Source organism: Grammomys surdaster, unplaced genomic scaffold (assembly GCF_004785775.1).
Source record: "Grammomys surdaster isolate TR1022 unplaced genomic scaffold, NIH_TR_1.0 130, whole genome shotgun sequence".
Classification (NCBI taxonomy): Eukaryota; Metazoa; Chordata; class Mammalia; order Rodentia; family Muridae; genus Grammomys; species Grammomys surdaster.
The window spans coordinates 7,237,852-7,254,067 of NW_021604588.1; the positions used below are offsets into that span (position 1 = coordinate 7,237,852).

At 34.3% G+C, this 16,216-nt stretch overlaps 1 protein-coding gene across 4 annotated transcripts in view; it reads right to left on the reverse strand.

Moving 5' to 3' along the window:
• Positions 1-16,216, reverse strand: part of Suco (SUN domain containing ossification factor) — a 55,253-nt gene that overhangs the window by 9,331 nt on the left and 29,706 nt on the right. For all 4 annotated transcript variants that reach the window (XM_028759517.1, XM_028759503.1, XM_028759510.1 and 1 more), the window contains 8 exons: positions 16,078-16,143; positions 10,438-10,506; positions 9,393-9,483; positions 5,728-6,885; positions 5,133-5,220; positions 1,600-1,704; positions 534-688; positions 9-100 (listed from right to left, as the gene is read on the reverse strand). In XM_028759517.1, coding sequence (XP_028615350.1) covers positions 9-100; positions 534-688; positions 1,600-1,704; positions 5,133-5,220; positions 5,728-6,885; positions 9,393-9,483; positions 10,438-10,506; positions 16,078-16,143 — 1,824 coding nt within the window. The remainder of the gene's footprint in view (positions 1-8; positions 101-533; positions 689-1,599; positions 1,705-5,132; positions 5,221-5,727; positions 6,886-9,392; positions 9,484-10,437; positions 10,507-16,077; positions 16,144-16,216) is intronic.

The window sequence follows — 16,216 nt, forward strand, 5'->3', positions numbered from 1 at the left end:
AAATCTACCTTCTTTGCCAGTAAACTGCAGAGATTTGGATCTGATGAGGGGAAATGATGTTCTTCTTTTCAAATTCATGTCATCATAGGAAGAGAAACACCTAATATGTTAAGAAAACAACAACACACAGGAGTGAGTATATGGGATCTAACTTACTGTGTAGCCTATTTAAATGGAGGATTTGAGACCTGCATAACATACAGAACAAGCCTAAATTAGCACAATTACTGCTAATATAAAACAAATCTTCTCCAAAGATCTTATCTTACAATGGTACTTCTCTTCCACCTTTGAATGCCACATTTGAACATCTTTCTCAACCAAAATAATTGAAAGGTTTGATGCATATTCCTCTTGATTATTCAATAGCACTATCTCCATGTATAGTTACCATCTTGCTATAAAGATGTTTTTAATATTTTGGTTTCATGTCCCTTTATCTGCTCAGCATTTCTTTGAGAAAAACAAAACAAAATAAAACAAAACAGTGGTAAAAAAAAGAAGAAAACTGTGAAGTATAAAGTTAACCTCACCTTTTAGGGCTTGGATACTGATTACTTTTAGGAAGTTTTGAAATGTAATCTCCATCGAATTGAGAAGTATTTCGACAACGTTGCATACAGAGCATCAGTCCCAAGACAACACATAAAACCAACGACATGACAAGGTAACTCTGACGATCTGAAACCTAAAAGATAAACATAATTACAAACTACTTTAAAGAATAGACAGTGGGACCTAAAATTCAAACAAGTGATTTTAAACAAAGTGCTCCAAAACCATAATAAATACAGAGCATGCTGCTTGAAAACAAACTATAGACATTTGTTCTTTTCCTGTTCTCTCCCCATCTAATTCTTTCCTGAAAGATAAAAGCCGTACAGTGAGCACATTTATGCCTTAGACTTGAGCTCACCACTGAACATTCATTCTGTTGATGTCTAGTCTGTCTTTCCATCTGCACTCTCTCCCTTAGGGATAGTATACTAACACATATCCTTTCTAACTATATACAAACTGAACTATTCAGTTATCAAACCCCTCAGACTCAACCTTAATTTCTTATCCTCACATACCTGATAGCTCATTAAGGCTTATCTTTCTACCTCTTTAAATATATACGTAATTTAACATCCTACTGTTTTCTACTTCTAAAATCTTAGTTAACTTCACGCAAGTTACTGCAACTGCCCCTCTCCTAAGAAGTTCCCTTCTTGTTTCTGCTCTTGTTCTTAAACAGATAATTCTCAGCAGGGTAGCAAATGAGGAATTTCTCAACATGCTAAACATCATTGAAATGATCCAAATAATTTCTTTGCTTAGTAATTTCCAATGACTTGCAATGTTCAGAATAAAAATCAAATTATATTGCTTTTTCCAAAAGACCTGACAGAATTAACATAATACCTGCCTTATAGGGTGGCCAAATCATGAAAGCCAAGCTTTTAATAAAATAATGCATTTTGGTGTTTTAAGAAAGTTCTACATAAGTAACAGTTTTGTTTGGTTTGAGCTTTGAACTATCATGTTCATATTTACAAGCTTGGCCTTCTGACAACCTTCCTAGGAGGACTGTCTTACAGGTAGTTGAACAATTACCTCCCGTTTTAATTCTGCTACAGTTGCTGACAAGTTTGAAACAAGCTGTGTCATGTTGGTCAGCTGTGCCTGGAGCAAGTGGATGGCTTCAGTTTGCCGCTGGTCCTATAACAAAAGATCACTTTTCTTTATATTACATCTGCATATTAACTAAATTATAAATTTAAGTAAAACATGTAATTTGGAAAAACCACTAAGTTCTTTCAAAATGTATTTTTTCAAAGATCTTAATAGAGAAATACAAACCTTGATTAAAAGTTTAAAAAAAAAATACATAGGAGTCTGGGATTGTGCTCAATCTTCCCCTCAGAAGGAACTATTCTGCCACTTCCTGCCAGAATGTAGAATGTCATGCTAATAGAACCTAATGAACAGCTTTTCAACTTACTATTGAACTAGTCTATCACTAGATACATACATGCTACTCTGACTGTTTTTAAAGCAAAACATTTGCCAGTAGAAAGACATGCTGAATTTTTTAAGTTAGTTTCTAGATATGAGATTTTAATATAAAAAATTATAATCTTTCCTTTCATAGCAAAATAAAATGGAATGCAGGAAGTCATACCTATGTCATCTAATTGATACTACACTACTACCAATAAAAAGAAGGCCACCAAAGTCACCTTCATTGGGTATTAAGTAAATATAGTACTAAAATTTGAGTCTATTAATAAATCTAAGAAGGAAGGAAGAAAAAAAAGGCAAGAAGAAGTTTATGAATTTGAAAACTCTAACTTAAGACCTGATAGAAACTACATAATCCTTTATTATTCTAGATCTAAGCGTTTCAAGCCTCAGTTGTGTGTGTTTCTCTAGAGTTTCTCACCTCCTGGTCTCTGGTACTTTCTAGATGGTCCCCCCATCTCCAACCCCCTAGGCTACATAATTTCATTCATTCTCCTGTCCCTCTGAGCTTCTCTTCAGCCCTCCCCCTCATACCTGATCTTATTCCCCTTTTCCCTTCCCTTTCCTCTCTCCCAGCCAGGGACCTCCCTCCCTTTGCCTCCTGTGATTATTTCTTCCCCCTTCTAGTGGGATTAAAGCATCCTCTCTTGGGCCTTCCGTCTTGTTTAGCTTCTTTGGGTCTGTGGAGTATAACATAGTACCTGTATTTTATAGCTAATATCTACTTTAAAGTGAGTACATATCATGCATGTCCTTTTGGGTCTGGGTTACTTCACTCAGGATGATATTTTCTAGTTCCATCCATTTGCCTGCAAAATTCATGATGTCCTTGTTCTTAATAGCTGAATAGTATACCATTGTGTAAATGAACTACATTTTCTGTATCCATTCTTGAGGGACATCTGGGTTGTTTCCAGCTTCTGGCTATTACGAATAAGACTGCTGTGAACATAGTGATATGGTGGAGCATCTTTTGGGTATATGCTCAAGAGTGGTAGGTATAGCTGGGTGTTCAGGTAGAACTATTCCCAGTTTTCTGAGCTACCACCAGATTGATTTTCAGAGTGGTTGTACCAGTTTGCAATCTCACCAGCATGGCAGAGTTTTAACTAGTAGTTTTCCACCGTATTAGAGAAGAAATAGAAACCATTTTTGCACTTTATTGTGGTGCCCTTTATTGAACTTCTTTTCATCCTTTCACCTTGCTGTCCTTCTACATAGATTGGCTTAATAGTTTTCTGCAAATGGGTGAAAATATACGGTCCAAGACTTTCTGCGTGTGGTTCATTTCACTTGAAGTATATCCTGTAATACTCTTGTTAATTATAGAAAAGAATGGCTTTATTTCGTTTCTTCCATCTGTTTCTATTTATTTATTGCTTGTCCAGATGTAGAGAATGATAACAGTATGACTAGTGATAAGTTCACTCCTCTGTCTTAATGAAAAAATTTTTCCAGTATTACACTTTTAAATATGACGTGTGTGCTGTTACAGTCAAGAAATATTTTGAGCTTTAATCTGATAGCTCCTTTATTTTCTCTATGCTTTATCTATAGTATCTGTATCTTATGTCTCAAAGACCTATACAAGTACTTTTCATGGTCTTGTAATCTGAACAAAAATAAATGTATTGATTAAAAGTGTCAGCTAGTTTAAGCTTGTCTTTAGTTGTTTGTAACTATCACAGGCAAATTAGTGTTGTATGTAAGTTGACTTTCAAAGAAAGTGATTCAATAAGTCATTAACTTAGTATTTTTAAAAGGTGAACTATATTAGAAAGAAGCAAAGGTTTTCAGTAATAAACTCCATTGTTCGTTTTATTCACCCTCAAGTGGAGGGATGGGGTTACTAAGCCAAAATTTCTGACCCAGAACTGTTTCTGTCTAAAAGAACTGCAGGGACAAAAATAGAGACTTTAGATAGGGGTCTAGCATGACTGACCTCTGAGAGGCTCTACCAGCAGCTGACTGACACAGATGCAGATACTTACATCCAACCATTGAACTGAAATCGTGGACCACTATGGTTGAATAAGGGGAAGGATTTAAGAAGCTGAAGAGGAGGCCAATCTCATAGGAAGACCAGCAGTCTCAACTAACTCAGACTCCAGGGAGCTACCAGACACTGAGCCACCAACCAGGCAGCATACAAAGAATGGTCCAAGGCCCCAGGCACATAAACAGCAGATGACTGCCCGGTCTAGCTTCAGTGGGAGAAGATGCACCTAATCCACGAATAGGGGTAGGGGGTACAGGGGGGAGAGCAAGAAGGGAGATCTAGTTTGGGGGCACCCTCTTGAAGGCAAAGTAGAGGAGAAGTGGAATGAGGAACTGTAGAAGGGGGGACTGGGAGGAGAGCAAAGGCTGGAATGTAAATAAATAATTTTTTTAAAAATCCAGTAACATCAAATTTCACACAAAGTGTCCAAACGGAGGTCCTGTAAGGGAATAATGACAGGCTGACAGAGGTTTTTTTAAATTATGTTGGAGTAGGAAGATACAGGTCGGCCATAGAAGTGACACCAGGGAAATGACAAGCTAGTTATGTTGTCAAAACACTAGGAAATGTATAGGCTAGCACTCTTTTCTGATGAGAAAACTAGAGAAAATTACCAATAATTACACAGAAATAGCAACTGTAGACATACTTCTGTAACTACAGAGAGAATATTTGTATTCCACAAAAGAATACATGTATACTCATGCATAAAAATACTTACATAGTTACCATAAACTAAATATTAAATATTCACATAAAACCAACCACCAGTCTATTTAAAATGTATGAAATGGGCATACGTGATACTGGAGAAGCTACATTTCAGCCACAGTACAGTCTAAAAAAATGTAACCTTAAATTACATTATCTAAGTAATACACTTCATTAAAAAAGAATTTTGTTGTAGTCCTCATTAACAAAATCAGAAATAAGAAGTAAAATAAAATTGATTTTTATTATCTAAAACAATCTATGATATAATTAAAATCAGAGTATCCTAACAATGGCTGAAATGACTTATTACCCTCTTACACACTGTACATGCACATTAATTACAATACACTCCACAAAATTGAGTATCGTGCTGCAGTGTGAAAAGTACATATACAATAAAGAAGAAACCAACCTGTTCTTCTGCTATCCGTGAAGTATTCTGAAGCTTAACGATTGTCTTATTGAAAGCCTTTTGCATTTCTTCCATTTGTTTTCGGTACCTACAAAGTAAGAATTACTTTAAATCCACTTTCTCATTCATTATGTACTGGAAAATAATTCTGATTTTAAGATTGGACAATCTGCTTTTTCTTAAAATGATCTATTCAGGACTGTGCAATGTAGTAACACATACAAAAGGTATAGCCAAATAGTTCCTGGACATCAAGAGAAATGAAGCTGAACATGTTAGCACAGGCCTACACTGCCAGTTAAGATGCTCACAAGGTCACGTTAAGCACAAGAGCTCAAGATTAATCTTAGCAACATGGTAAGAACACAAAGACTATAAAGGAGAAAACGAGACAACAGAAAATTTATTAGCCCAATAATTGCATGTCACTAAGTATTTACAAAAACAGAAAAGATTAACAATTCTGGGAAGCTTTGAACATCATTTAAATGGCTTTCCCTCTTTTTCAGTTAAAATTGGCTTCTTACATCATCACAATGTCTTTGTAGATCATACTCAGCTGCTAAATTTACGGTGTAAAATGAGTTGTACCTACCTTTGACTAAGTTCCTCCAGATAGCGACCACTGAGAGACATGTTAACTTCTAAGGCTTTAATACGATTATTAAGTCTCATAAATACTGACTCCTTCTGATTTGATCCATGCACAAGATTTCCATTACCGTATCCCAGATCTGTAGAATTTTGTAATTCAGCATAGAAATCTGTAGCTGTCCTCTGTAAGCCTCTTAAAAGGGCATCTTCTGGAGACTGTTCATCCTCTTTCACTTCAGGCAACGAAGGATCCATAACTGGAGTCACTGTATGCTTTAGTGTATCAGCTATACTAGGTTTGCTTTCCACACCTTCATTCTCTGGCACAGTGGCTGTGTTTATAGGTGGTGGTACTATTGTTTCAGGGAGCTTGGTGACAACTTCTGTGGAGAATATGTCTTCTTTCAGAGTATTGTCCATTACCTCATTAACTTTACTTGTTTCATAAATAACAGAGAGCTTCTCAACAGAACTCAAACTCTCAGGCTTTTTTTCCGTTTCATCATCGAATTCAACAGAACTCTCTTGGGGCATCACTTGTGATGACATATGTCCTCCCTCAGATTTAACAGACTCAGATCCTTCTACTCTAGACAGTGAATTGATTTCTGGAGTAACATCTAAGAGAAGAGACTGAGAAAGAGTTTGAGGGTAGCTTGGTTCAAGTTCAATTGTATCCACTGTGTGATTCGTCAAATGACCCTGGTGCACACTACTTAAATCATCCAGAACAACAGTTTCAGCTTCTCTTTCCATGTTCTCATTATCCACATCTCCACTGGGAGGCTGCAGTACTGAGACCTCTACTGATTCTACAGGAAGTAGTAATGATGGCTGAGGTGACTCATCATGTTTTCCTTTACTCACAGTCCTGCTGCGTTGTCGATAAAGAGCAACTCTAACTGAGCACCATTTATAGATATACTCCGAAAAACTAGAAATACAACAAATTGAAGTCAGTTCACTACAAAGTATTTGTGTCTCAGACTCAAACCAGGATGACGACTCATCCTCCTGTTCTCCGCTGCCCAAAAGGGTCACTGTAGATGGACTCGCTTCCTCTTCTTCCTCTTGAACCAGTTGTACAATCGGACTCTCTTTTAGAGGATCTGAGGTTGATGGTTTTGTATCATGTGTATGGACTTCCTTGATTACATATCTAGAAATACATATACATGATTACATATCACTTAAGGTAGAAATCTAATGTTAAAATAAGCTTAAGGAAAATGTATTAGACACAACGTAAAGATTGGGATTACAGAAGAAATGCTGAGTACAAAGCTATACACAAATATGTTTGATCAGTTTTCCCTATAGAACATTTTTCCATTTTATATAGAGAGTACTTAAGTCAGAAATGGCAGCACAAAGTCCACTTACCAAGTAGCCAACCAAATAGCTGAAACCACTGTATTTTACATCAAATTTGTGAATACTTCTCTCGCCTGTATATACATTGTACCTTTGTTTCCATAACATTTACTAACTCATTGCAAGTCTTACCATCACTCTTTCAGATTAGAAATTAAGGATAACCAAGAGCTTGAACTAGAACCCAGGATTCCTAGTATCATCTGCAGAAGGCAGCTAAAGTTCTAAAGCATATTTCTATAGATGCTGTGAGGAATTCCTACACAGCAGACTATCTACTTTTAAGGAAATACAACTTATCATCATCTGAGCTAGTTTTCTTATTAAAAGACAAATGCCTGACCACTTTAATAAAACGTACTGACGCATAATAAACCTGTCTGTCTCACCACTGGCTCTAGAGAAGATCTGTGTGGTAGGGCCTAGATTGGGGTGGAGTAGCAGAAACCGGGTTATAAATTACAATGTCTGTGGTTCTGTCTGAGATAAAGACAATTTCTGAATACAACCTCAAAGGACAAAGAAAAACCTGAATGAAAAACTCAGGTAATATGAATACCAAAATTGAACCATCTTTACATGCAAAATTTCCTTTAAAATTACTACCAGAAAATGTTTACAAGTAGAGACGTCTGCTACAATGACAAAAGCAAAGTCAAAGAGCATCTAAGCAGATTTTCATTTTTGCTGAAAAACAAAACAAAAGCCAATTAAGTCATGCATCTCTTAACAGAAAGCTATCTATAGTCACATAGATCAATTTAGAACCTAATTATTTTTCTTACATATTCTAGTGGCATGTCAACTATTAGTTACAGAACAAACTGACAGTAAATAGGATCAATGTATGAAGAAAGGAAGGAGAAGATAAAAATCTGGTAAATATGACGTTACATACTGTTATACATACTCTAGTCTGTTACAGTTAAAATACACTTAGGAAAAGAAAGTAACAGCTTTCTATAAATTTAGTAATTTTGAATATGGAGTCCTGCATTTTTGTTATCTTACCAAATGATTGCTATATAATCATTTTAAAAACTTACAAGTAAATAAATGAAGAAACTTTAAGTAAAAATTGTTAATGATTTTGGCAATGTGGTGGCATGTACCTGTAAATCCAGTACTTGGGAGAACGAGACAGGAAGATTGTAAGTTTAGGGCTAGACTAGGGAGATTCTGTCTCAAAGAAGTCCTCTTTCAAAATATTCACATTTGCATGTGTACATGTCTATGTGTGTATAAATAAAATTAGCTTGCTTAGTTTGCTTTTTAAAAATAAACAACTATGTTAACTGAAGCAGCCTAGTTATAAAAATCAAAAATAGTAATATAGTAATTACACATCAAGATAATTAGAAACACTAAGAATGTCTTTATCACTAATACATATTTTAAGTCCTTTTAAGAATCAGTAACATATATGCTATATTCCTCACTCTAACCACCCAATAAATATTACTTTCAGAATATAAATATCTCACTCTACTTTTGAACACAAAATTACTTTTTAATTAGTATGCTAGTTGGGAATTACAGTTTAAAGCAAACTTACTGTAATTTTGATTTCCTACTATTGTAAAATAGTTCAAATTCAAATATCCTCTCTATCAGAAGGTCATCAGAGACAAAAAAGATTTTAAAATTTTACACAATAACCATAGCACATCAGCCAAATCACTGAGTTTACTGTCTATTATAGATAACATATATCTATGATATAAATGCCTTTGGTAAGAAAACACTCACAAAATGAAGATACTTTATGTTATTTTATCTATATACAAAACACTGCCCAATGTGTGCTAATACAAAAAAAAAATCTATAGAAATCAGTTTGAGAACGGGAACAAGTTAGATTGCTGTGTGACAAACACAACTCAAGAACCACTGCACTAGGTATTTTGGGTACCCTCTGTGGCTTTCTAGGAACTTTATATATACATATGCAATGCTTTCAAACCTAAACTCAGTAAGAATTCTCTGAAATCTGACCTCAAACCTAGAGTAATCACTCTCTATAGGGAAATATTTTTCTTTAGAAAAGATTCAATGTGTGACAGTAATATATAAAAAAAACAAATGGCTGGTCTGGAATAGTGTGTTTTTAATACACATATACACAAAAGAGAAGAAGCAACTGAAAGGTATCCAGAGCAGCTGTAGGAATGTCTGTCCTTTGATTTGGGCTCTCATAAAGATGACTATATACAGATGGCAAGCTCTTTTCTTCCAATTTCTAATACACTCTGCTCTGTTTTAACAGAAATCTATTGTCGCAGCATAACTTACTCAGGTGATGGAACAGGAGTTGAAACACGAGTTGACTCAGGCATTTTAGGTTCAGTTGTGGCAGTGGCATTCTCAGATATACTTTTATTTCCTATTTTAAGAAAGATGCCCACATTGAGTTCAATGTTTAAAACCTGTACCATAAAGTATTTTACTATAACAAATAAAGAGTTTTAGTCTCTCAGGGCAGAAGGAAAAGGTCAAATACATTTGCTCATGAGGAGATTTTTTTCTTTTAAATCTAAGTTCTCTTAGAAAGACATGACTGCACATGATCACAACTATAAAGAATGAACATTATTCCTTATTTGGTATTATAAATTTTGCATAATATTACATGATTAATATGCTTCTAGACCAAAGTTATTGGAAAATGAGGAAGTAAAATAAATAACTCTGAAGCTTATACTTGGCTTAGTGGTTTTCAAAAACTAAAAGGCATCATTTGTTACTCTTTACTAATTGATATTTGCCATTCTCTAAAGAAAATAAAATGGCCTAATATATTGATATATCTGCTATACAAAAGGAAAGCTAATATAAAGCACCACTAGGACTTCAAATTCTCAATAAAAAGATAAGGGCATAGAATCATTACTGTCATGGCTAGGAAGAATCAAATATCTCAGTAGGGCAAGCGGGAGCACCTGGTCCCACCCAGATACTAACAAGACTAAGATAGGAGCACTGTTAAGTTCAAGGCCAGCATGGCAACTTCATGAGACCTTGAATGAAAATAAAAAAGAGCACTTATATAGCATATATGATATCCTGGGCTGAATCAATTCTAACAGGGCGGGTGAGGCATCTGGAGGGACAAGGATCAATTCATGAAATTTATGTAGATGAAGTTCTTTCATTTAAAAAAAAGTGTGAAATTCAATAAACAATAGCTAATACAAGATTGCTAAGTTATTTTCAATGGTCTCTTCATTTCTAAATGAAAAGTCTATTTTGTTAGGTTTTTTTCTCCCTTTTTCTAACTTAAAGGTTCCATCTATTTTAAAGACCAGCTATTTTAAAGACCCATAAAATGATTAGGTACCTTCTGTCAAGTCTTCAGTTTTTGCTCCCAGAATATTAGCAGCAATATTCACCATATTTAGAATGGCATCTAAAACAAAATTCAATCAGAAAACAATACCAATATACCTAAAGAGTCTCATTAAAATAATTAATGTAATTTTTAAAAGACCCATATAAAGGTCTTTTAGCCATTTTCTTTTGACTAGATATCTTTTATTTCCTATCAAAGTCTAATATAGGATATAGATTTTAGCCAGAGTAAGTTGAAATTCTAAAGTTCAGAGGGAATTTTGAATAGTTCTTTTTTTTTTTAAATAAAACTTCCTCCTACCTTTTACTAAATACTGTCTTTAACACATTACAAAATTCAATTATAGTTCAACATATAGCCTGGATTAGAATATGGAGGACATAAAATGATCAAAATTCGCATTTCAAATTTTTTTAAGAAGGTTCTATAGTTTAAAACAAAAAAAAATCAACTTATATTAGACAAAATAATTTTCTAAGTGAGTGGTTATAGATAAAAATAAAGTGGGGAGACTGGTATCCAAGGAAAAGTAGAAAAATTCTACTATTAATTAATTATATAGCATTATATTGTCATATAATATCTATCAGTCACATAAATTGGTAACACACATAATTAAATTTCCCTGATGATGTTTAAAACTAATTAGGCAAACATTAGTGTGGGTTATATAACGCCCAGTATCTTTTTGTGGTTAAGAGATTTTTAAAAGTCAAAGTCAAAACTGGGGTTAATAGGTAGAACAATTTGCAACTTGGTTGTTTTGAGTTTTCTGTTTGTTTTTGTTTGCTTGTTTTTTGCACCCAGTGGAGACATTTAACTAACAAAGGCACAAGCCTCCATTTCTATATAAAGACATCTCTGAATACATAAGAATCACAGAACGGCAGAAATCCATGAGAAATTGGTGATAGGAGTTGAGGGGGATATCCTAGTAATATATCATAATTTCAGAGAATTTCCTCAGTCTACCTTGAACTGTCATTTGACATCAATTTTTCATTATCACATATTTGTATTAAAGCACAAAGAATGGGCAGAGGCTGTACTGTAGGCCTCCCAAGTTCCTGTCTTAGTCTCCAGATAGAACTGTCTCATAGATTTTGCATGATACTTTCAATGAAAAAACAAAGATGTAAAATGCAAAGCTCTAAAGCATGGTCACACAGACCCAATTCTGTAAATGTGTATGTAGGGTAGGGGAAAATTTCACTGTTTGAAAGAGGATTCCAAGTACAGTAATTTTGAAATGCACATAACTGTGGCTTTATCTGAATATGAAAATTTCAGTACTTCGTTTAGAGTCATCAGAATAACACAAAAGCTGCCACTTTCAAACGTCTTGCCCTTAGATGTGTCAATCTGATGAACAGAAAAGTACAGCCCTGGATTTTTTCTCAGGCTAAGACGGTTCACCTGAGGTAATGACAGGAACAGTAACAGCAATCACTTCACAAACCTGCAAATCAGGAATGGAAACTGCTTCTTTATAAGCCTACTCTGAACGCCAATAATACTACTGGACATGAGCTTCTGCTTATACTACCGTCTAAATAAAGTTCAGGCAAAGCTGCTGCGTTACAAAACTCAAAACTTTTAATCTATAGTTTATATTCTCTTGTATTCAAAGTAAACTTGTACTTAAGATTTCCGATTTAAGTCATCATTATTCAATTAGTCAAAACCTATGTTAATCTGAATAAAGAACTTGTCTTTTGTGTTATTTGAAACTTAATTTTATCACTAACTCCACAGTAAGAAGACATAATATTCTATATCTTAAAATCCTATTTGTCATCATTTTAGGTGATGGTTTGGTAACAAAAGCAAAATTTGGAAGATTTCTATTTTCTTAGTTCATCTAATGAAAAGAAACAATTTCCTTAAGTTCATAGAAGATAATTTGTTTCTTTTTGGTCTTTTGAGACAAAGCAACTTTGTGAACAGTCTATTCTGACTGTTCTACATTCACAGAATCCCTTTAGAATGGGTAAATAGTAATGTCAAACACAACTCCACACTGGATTAAGTATTCCCTCATTTCTCTGAGTGGAGAAAGTTATTCATCTCACATTAATCCTTTGGAAAGAAAGACTCCTAGGGACCAAACATCTTTACATTATGGTTGAATCTTTCAGTACACCAATGGCACTTTGGCTACAGAAAACAAAAGTTGTCTAGGATGCAGAGATGGAGAAGTTTTTGTCTATTTTTCAATATGCCAAGATAAACCAACCAAAATACCACTCCTTCTATGTGCTCTCAGTTCCCTCTGGATAATCATTTCTACTTTCTATTTGTAGGACCACATGCTACACATATATTATTTTCCTAAAAATATGTTGATTTAAAAACTGCATTTGTCTTAAACATGTATCTAAAAGAAAAGACAAGCTTATAAGAATATCAAAGTAGATAGCCATCTGAAAATTCCACAAGACAAAATCCAAGTGAAGTAGAAGTGATAGGGAGAATTCCTATTGATGAAAAAGATTTACATGTTTTAGTTCAAGAAAGCAAGCAGGAGTTAGAAGACTGAATAGGCATGCATACATGCTGCTGTAAGACAGCTCTATCTCCTTTGGTGATAGTTAAATTACCTAGGAACAAGCATGTCTAGATATATAGTATTTAAGCATGTATGTATGTATGTATGTATGTACATACGTACGTATGTATGTATGTATGTATGTATCCATTCTGGTGATGTATACTTCCTGTGAATACTAACTATAGGTTAAGCTATAAAACTCAAAAAAAAACTATTCTATAAAGCTACATAACTCTAACACCTGACATGAAAGCCAAAATGCTTTAAAATATACTTTTTGAGCACTAACAGGTCCAAAAGTAGAAAATTTTAAATATGACCTCATATGATAGATTATAAATCAAAATTCAGGCACATTAAAAATACTGTATATAATTATCTTCAAGCATGCAAAGTCAGTAAGTAAAAAATTAAATTAAAAAATACCTTCAAGCTATGTGTATAAATTATGAAATAAGACTTTCATGTTTAAACTTGTATCTCATCCTCAAGATGTCTCACTATGCATATGCAAATATTCTGAAATATAAACTGTCAAATATTTCTGGCTCCAATAATATCAATTAAAAGATACTAAATACGCTCTCAATAGAAAAAGGGAAAAGAAGTTTTTATTAAGATTAAAATTACAGGGCTGGAGAGATGGCTCAGTGGTTAAGAGCACTGACTGCACTTCCAGAGGTCCTGAGTTCAAATCCCAGCATCCACATGGTGGCTCACAACCATCTGTAATGAGATCTGATGCCCTCTTCTGGTGTGTCTGAAGACAGCTACAGTGTATTCATATAATAAATAAATAAATATTTAAAAAAAAAAAAAGATTAAAATTACAAAATTCTGTCTTGTAGAGACTATGCACACAATTTTATAAAGGGCAACGTTTGTGTTGATATATACCTCTAATCACAACACTTAGGAAGTAGAGGCAAAAAGATGATAATTTGAAGCTACCTGGCCTACACAGATGTTTCAAACATCTAAAAAGCGGGAACAACAGTGCAGAGTGCAGTGCAGAGTGCTTGCCCTAGCTCTGCTTTCCAGTACCAAAGTGCTGGGTTCCAAAGGAGCCCAAAGTCAAGCTCATTTTGAACTGCCAAACTTGAGACATTCTATGGTCAGACATTGGTTATTTAGACTAATTCTATACATGTATGCATTCCTTACACTATTGGTTATCCTATCTCAGACAATGTGGCTAAGTCGGGTTCAAAAGCACCACTAATTTTTCAGGAGACTATATAGGTTAGATCAGTAAATTTCTTGACAGCAAAGTAATGCTTTCTTCTCACTACCTCTTGTTTTGAAACCTTAAGAAGCATATCAATAAATGAGTGAATGAATAAACGGAAAAAACCCATGTATCATAAAAAAGAGGTATATGTCATTTCAAAAGCTATTTTCCATACTACAGAGCAAGTAACATCTCCCTGTCCCGATCATTTCACTATGCAAATTCTTTCAACACACAGAACACTCAAAGGTAAATGGACTGCCCATCAAAACCCATAAAAGAAAAAAAGAAAAAGGTGTTAGCAAAAAAACACATTTCTCAAGGAGAAAGACAAAAAATACTTGGACCAAAGTAATCCTCTGTATATATTATGTAACAGTATACAGTCAGAAAAAAGACTACAAGTAGGGAAATGTCCTACACTGACATATAACTATGTTTTAATGGCATCTACAAACTAATCTCATAGGAAGAAAAAGTAAAATGCTGAATATTGATAGGACTTCCCCTTATCTAAATCTATGGTAAGAAATTACCTCCCTATTGTGTCCCCTCCTTTCTGGTAACCATCAGAAGCTAAAGACAGTTTAGTCTGGATCTAATTCCATGTTAAAAAAAAGAAAAGAAAAAGGTGTTTCCTTAGAAGTAGCTCAATGTCATTAAGAATAATGATTATTATATAACATATAAAAATATATACTTAAGAAAATAATAGCAAAATCCAGATATATAACACAAAAATCTCATTTTTTCACCACAGCACTAGTTTTATATCAGCAATAAAAATAACAACAGGTCCTAGTTGAAAGTAGTTGTCCAAATTTAAAAAGCCAAAAATTAGCACCAGGGGCTTGGGTTGTAGCTAAATGCTACAGTGCTTTCCTAACATGTGAAAGAAAACAAAACCAGTGACTATAAATGAAGTATAATGAACTATTAAGAAAGGAACATTAAGCCAGGCGGTGGTGGCGCACGCCTTTAATCCCAGCACTTAGGAGGCAGATGCAGGCGGATTTCTGAGTTCGAGGCCAGCCTGGTTGAGTTCCAGGACAGCCAGGACTACACAGAGAAACCTTGTCTCAAAAAATCAAAAAAAAAAAAGAAAGAAAGGAACATTACATAATGGCCTCTCCTCTAGCAGGTATTTTAACACTCTTATTCTCATTCCTAGGAGGCTGCTAAAACTTACAATCCTCCATGAAGAAAAGAGATGGAGAAAAGAGACAATAAAAAGAAAGTGACTCAATTCCACATACATGGTGACAGCTTGTATACACACTTGTATAATCTCTAGCTATTCAGTAATTAATGTATTAACAAAAAAATAATGTTCCAGTTGGGTAGTATTTTTCTAGAATTATCTTTAGCCAGCATACCCCTATATTCACACTAATTTGGAAGAACAACAAACTAAACCACCAAGTAGGTATTTTAGTCACTTTTTCACTGACAACAGTTTATTGTATTGGTACTATTAGCACTCTGGAAACAACTTTGATATTTTACCATTAAACAGAAAACTAGGCATATGCACAGATTACCAAGCCTTCATTCACAACGAATTTACGCATGTGATGCTTTCTTAATTTTTCTCCAAGAAATTCATAGGCCTATCTTTACTGTAGAGACTGATTATACTGTACAAATCTGATTCCATCCCATGCTTACATTTTCCTGCTTTTTACCTACTGTATTCCACTTCCACATAAGTACCTTTCAAAGCTAAAACAGGTCAATACTGGGAGTATAAGCATCCTAAACTATACTACAACAAATAGCCTGTTAGAAAGAGAACAAGAGAGACTGAGACTTTAACGGTATAAATAGGAAACCTCCAAATACTCACTTGTAGCAGAACCAAGAAGATTTTTTGAGGATTTATCCTCCACAGTATTATAATCCAGAGGATAATCTGTTTTAACAGAAGAAAAAAAAATGATTTCTAATAACAGCATTTAAAAGTTCCTGTATTTTATCAGTCAACT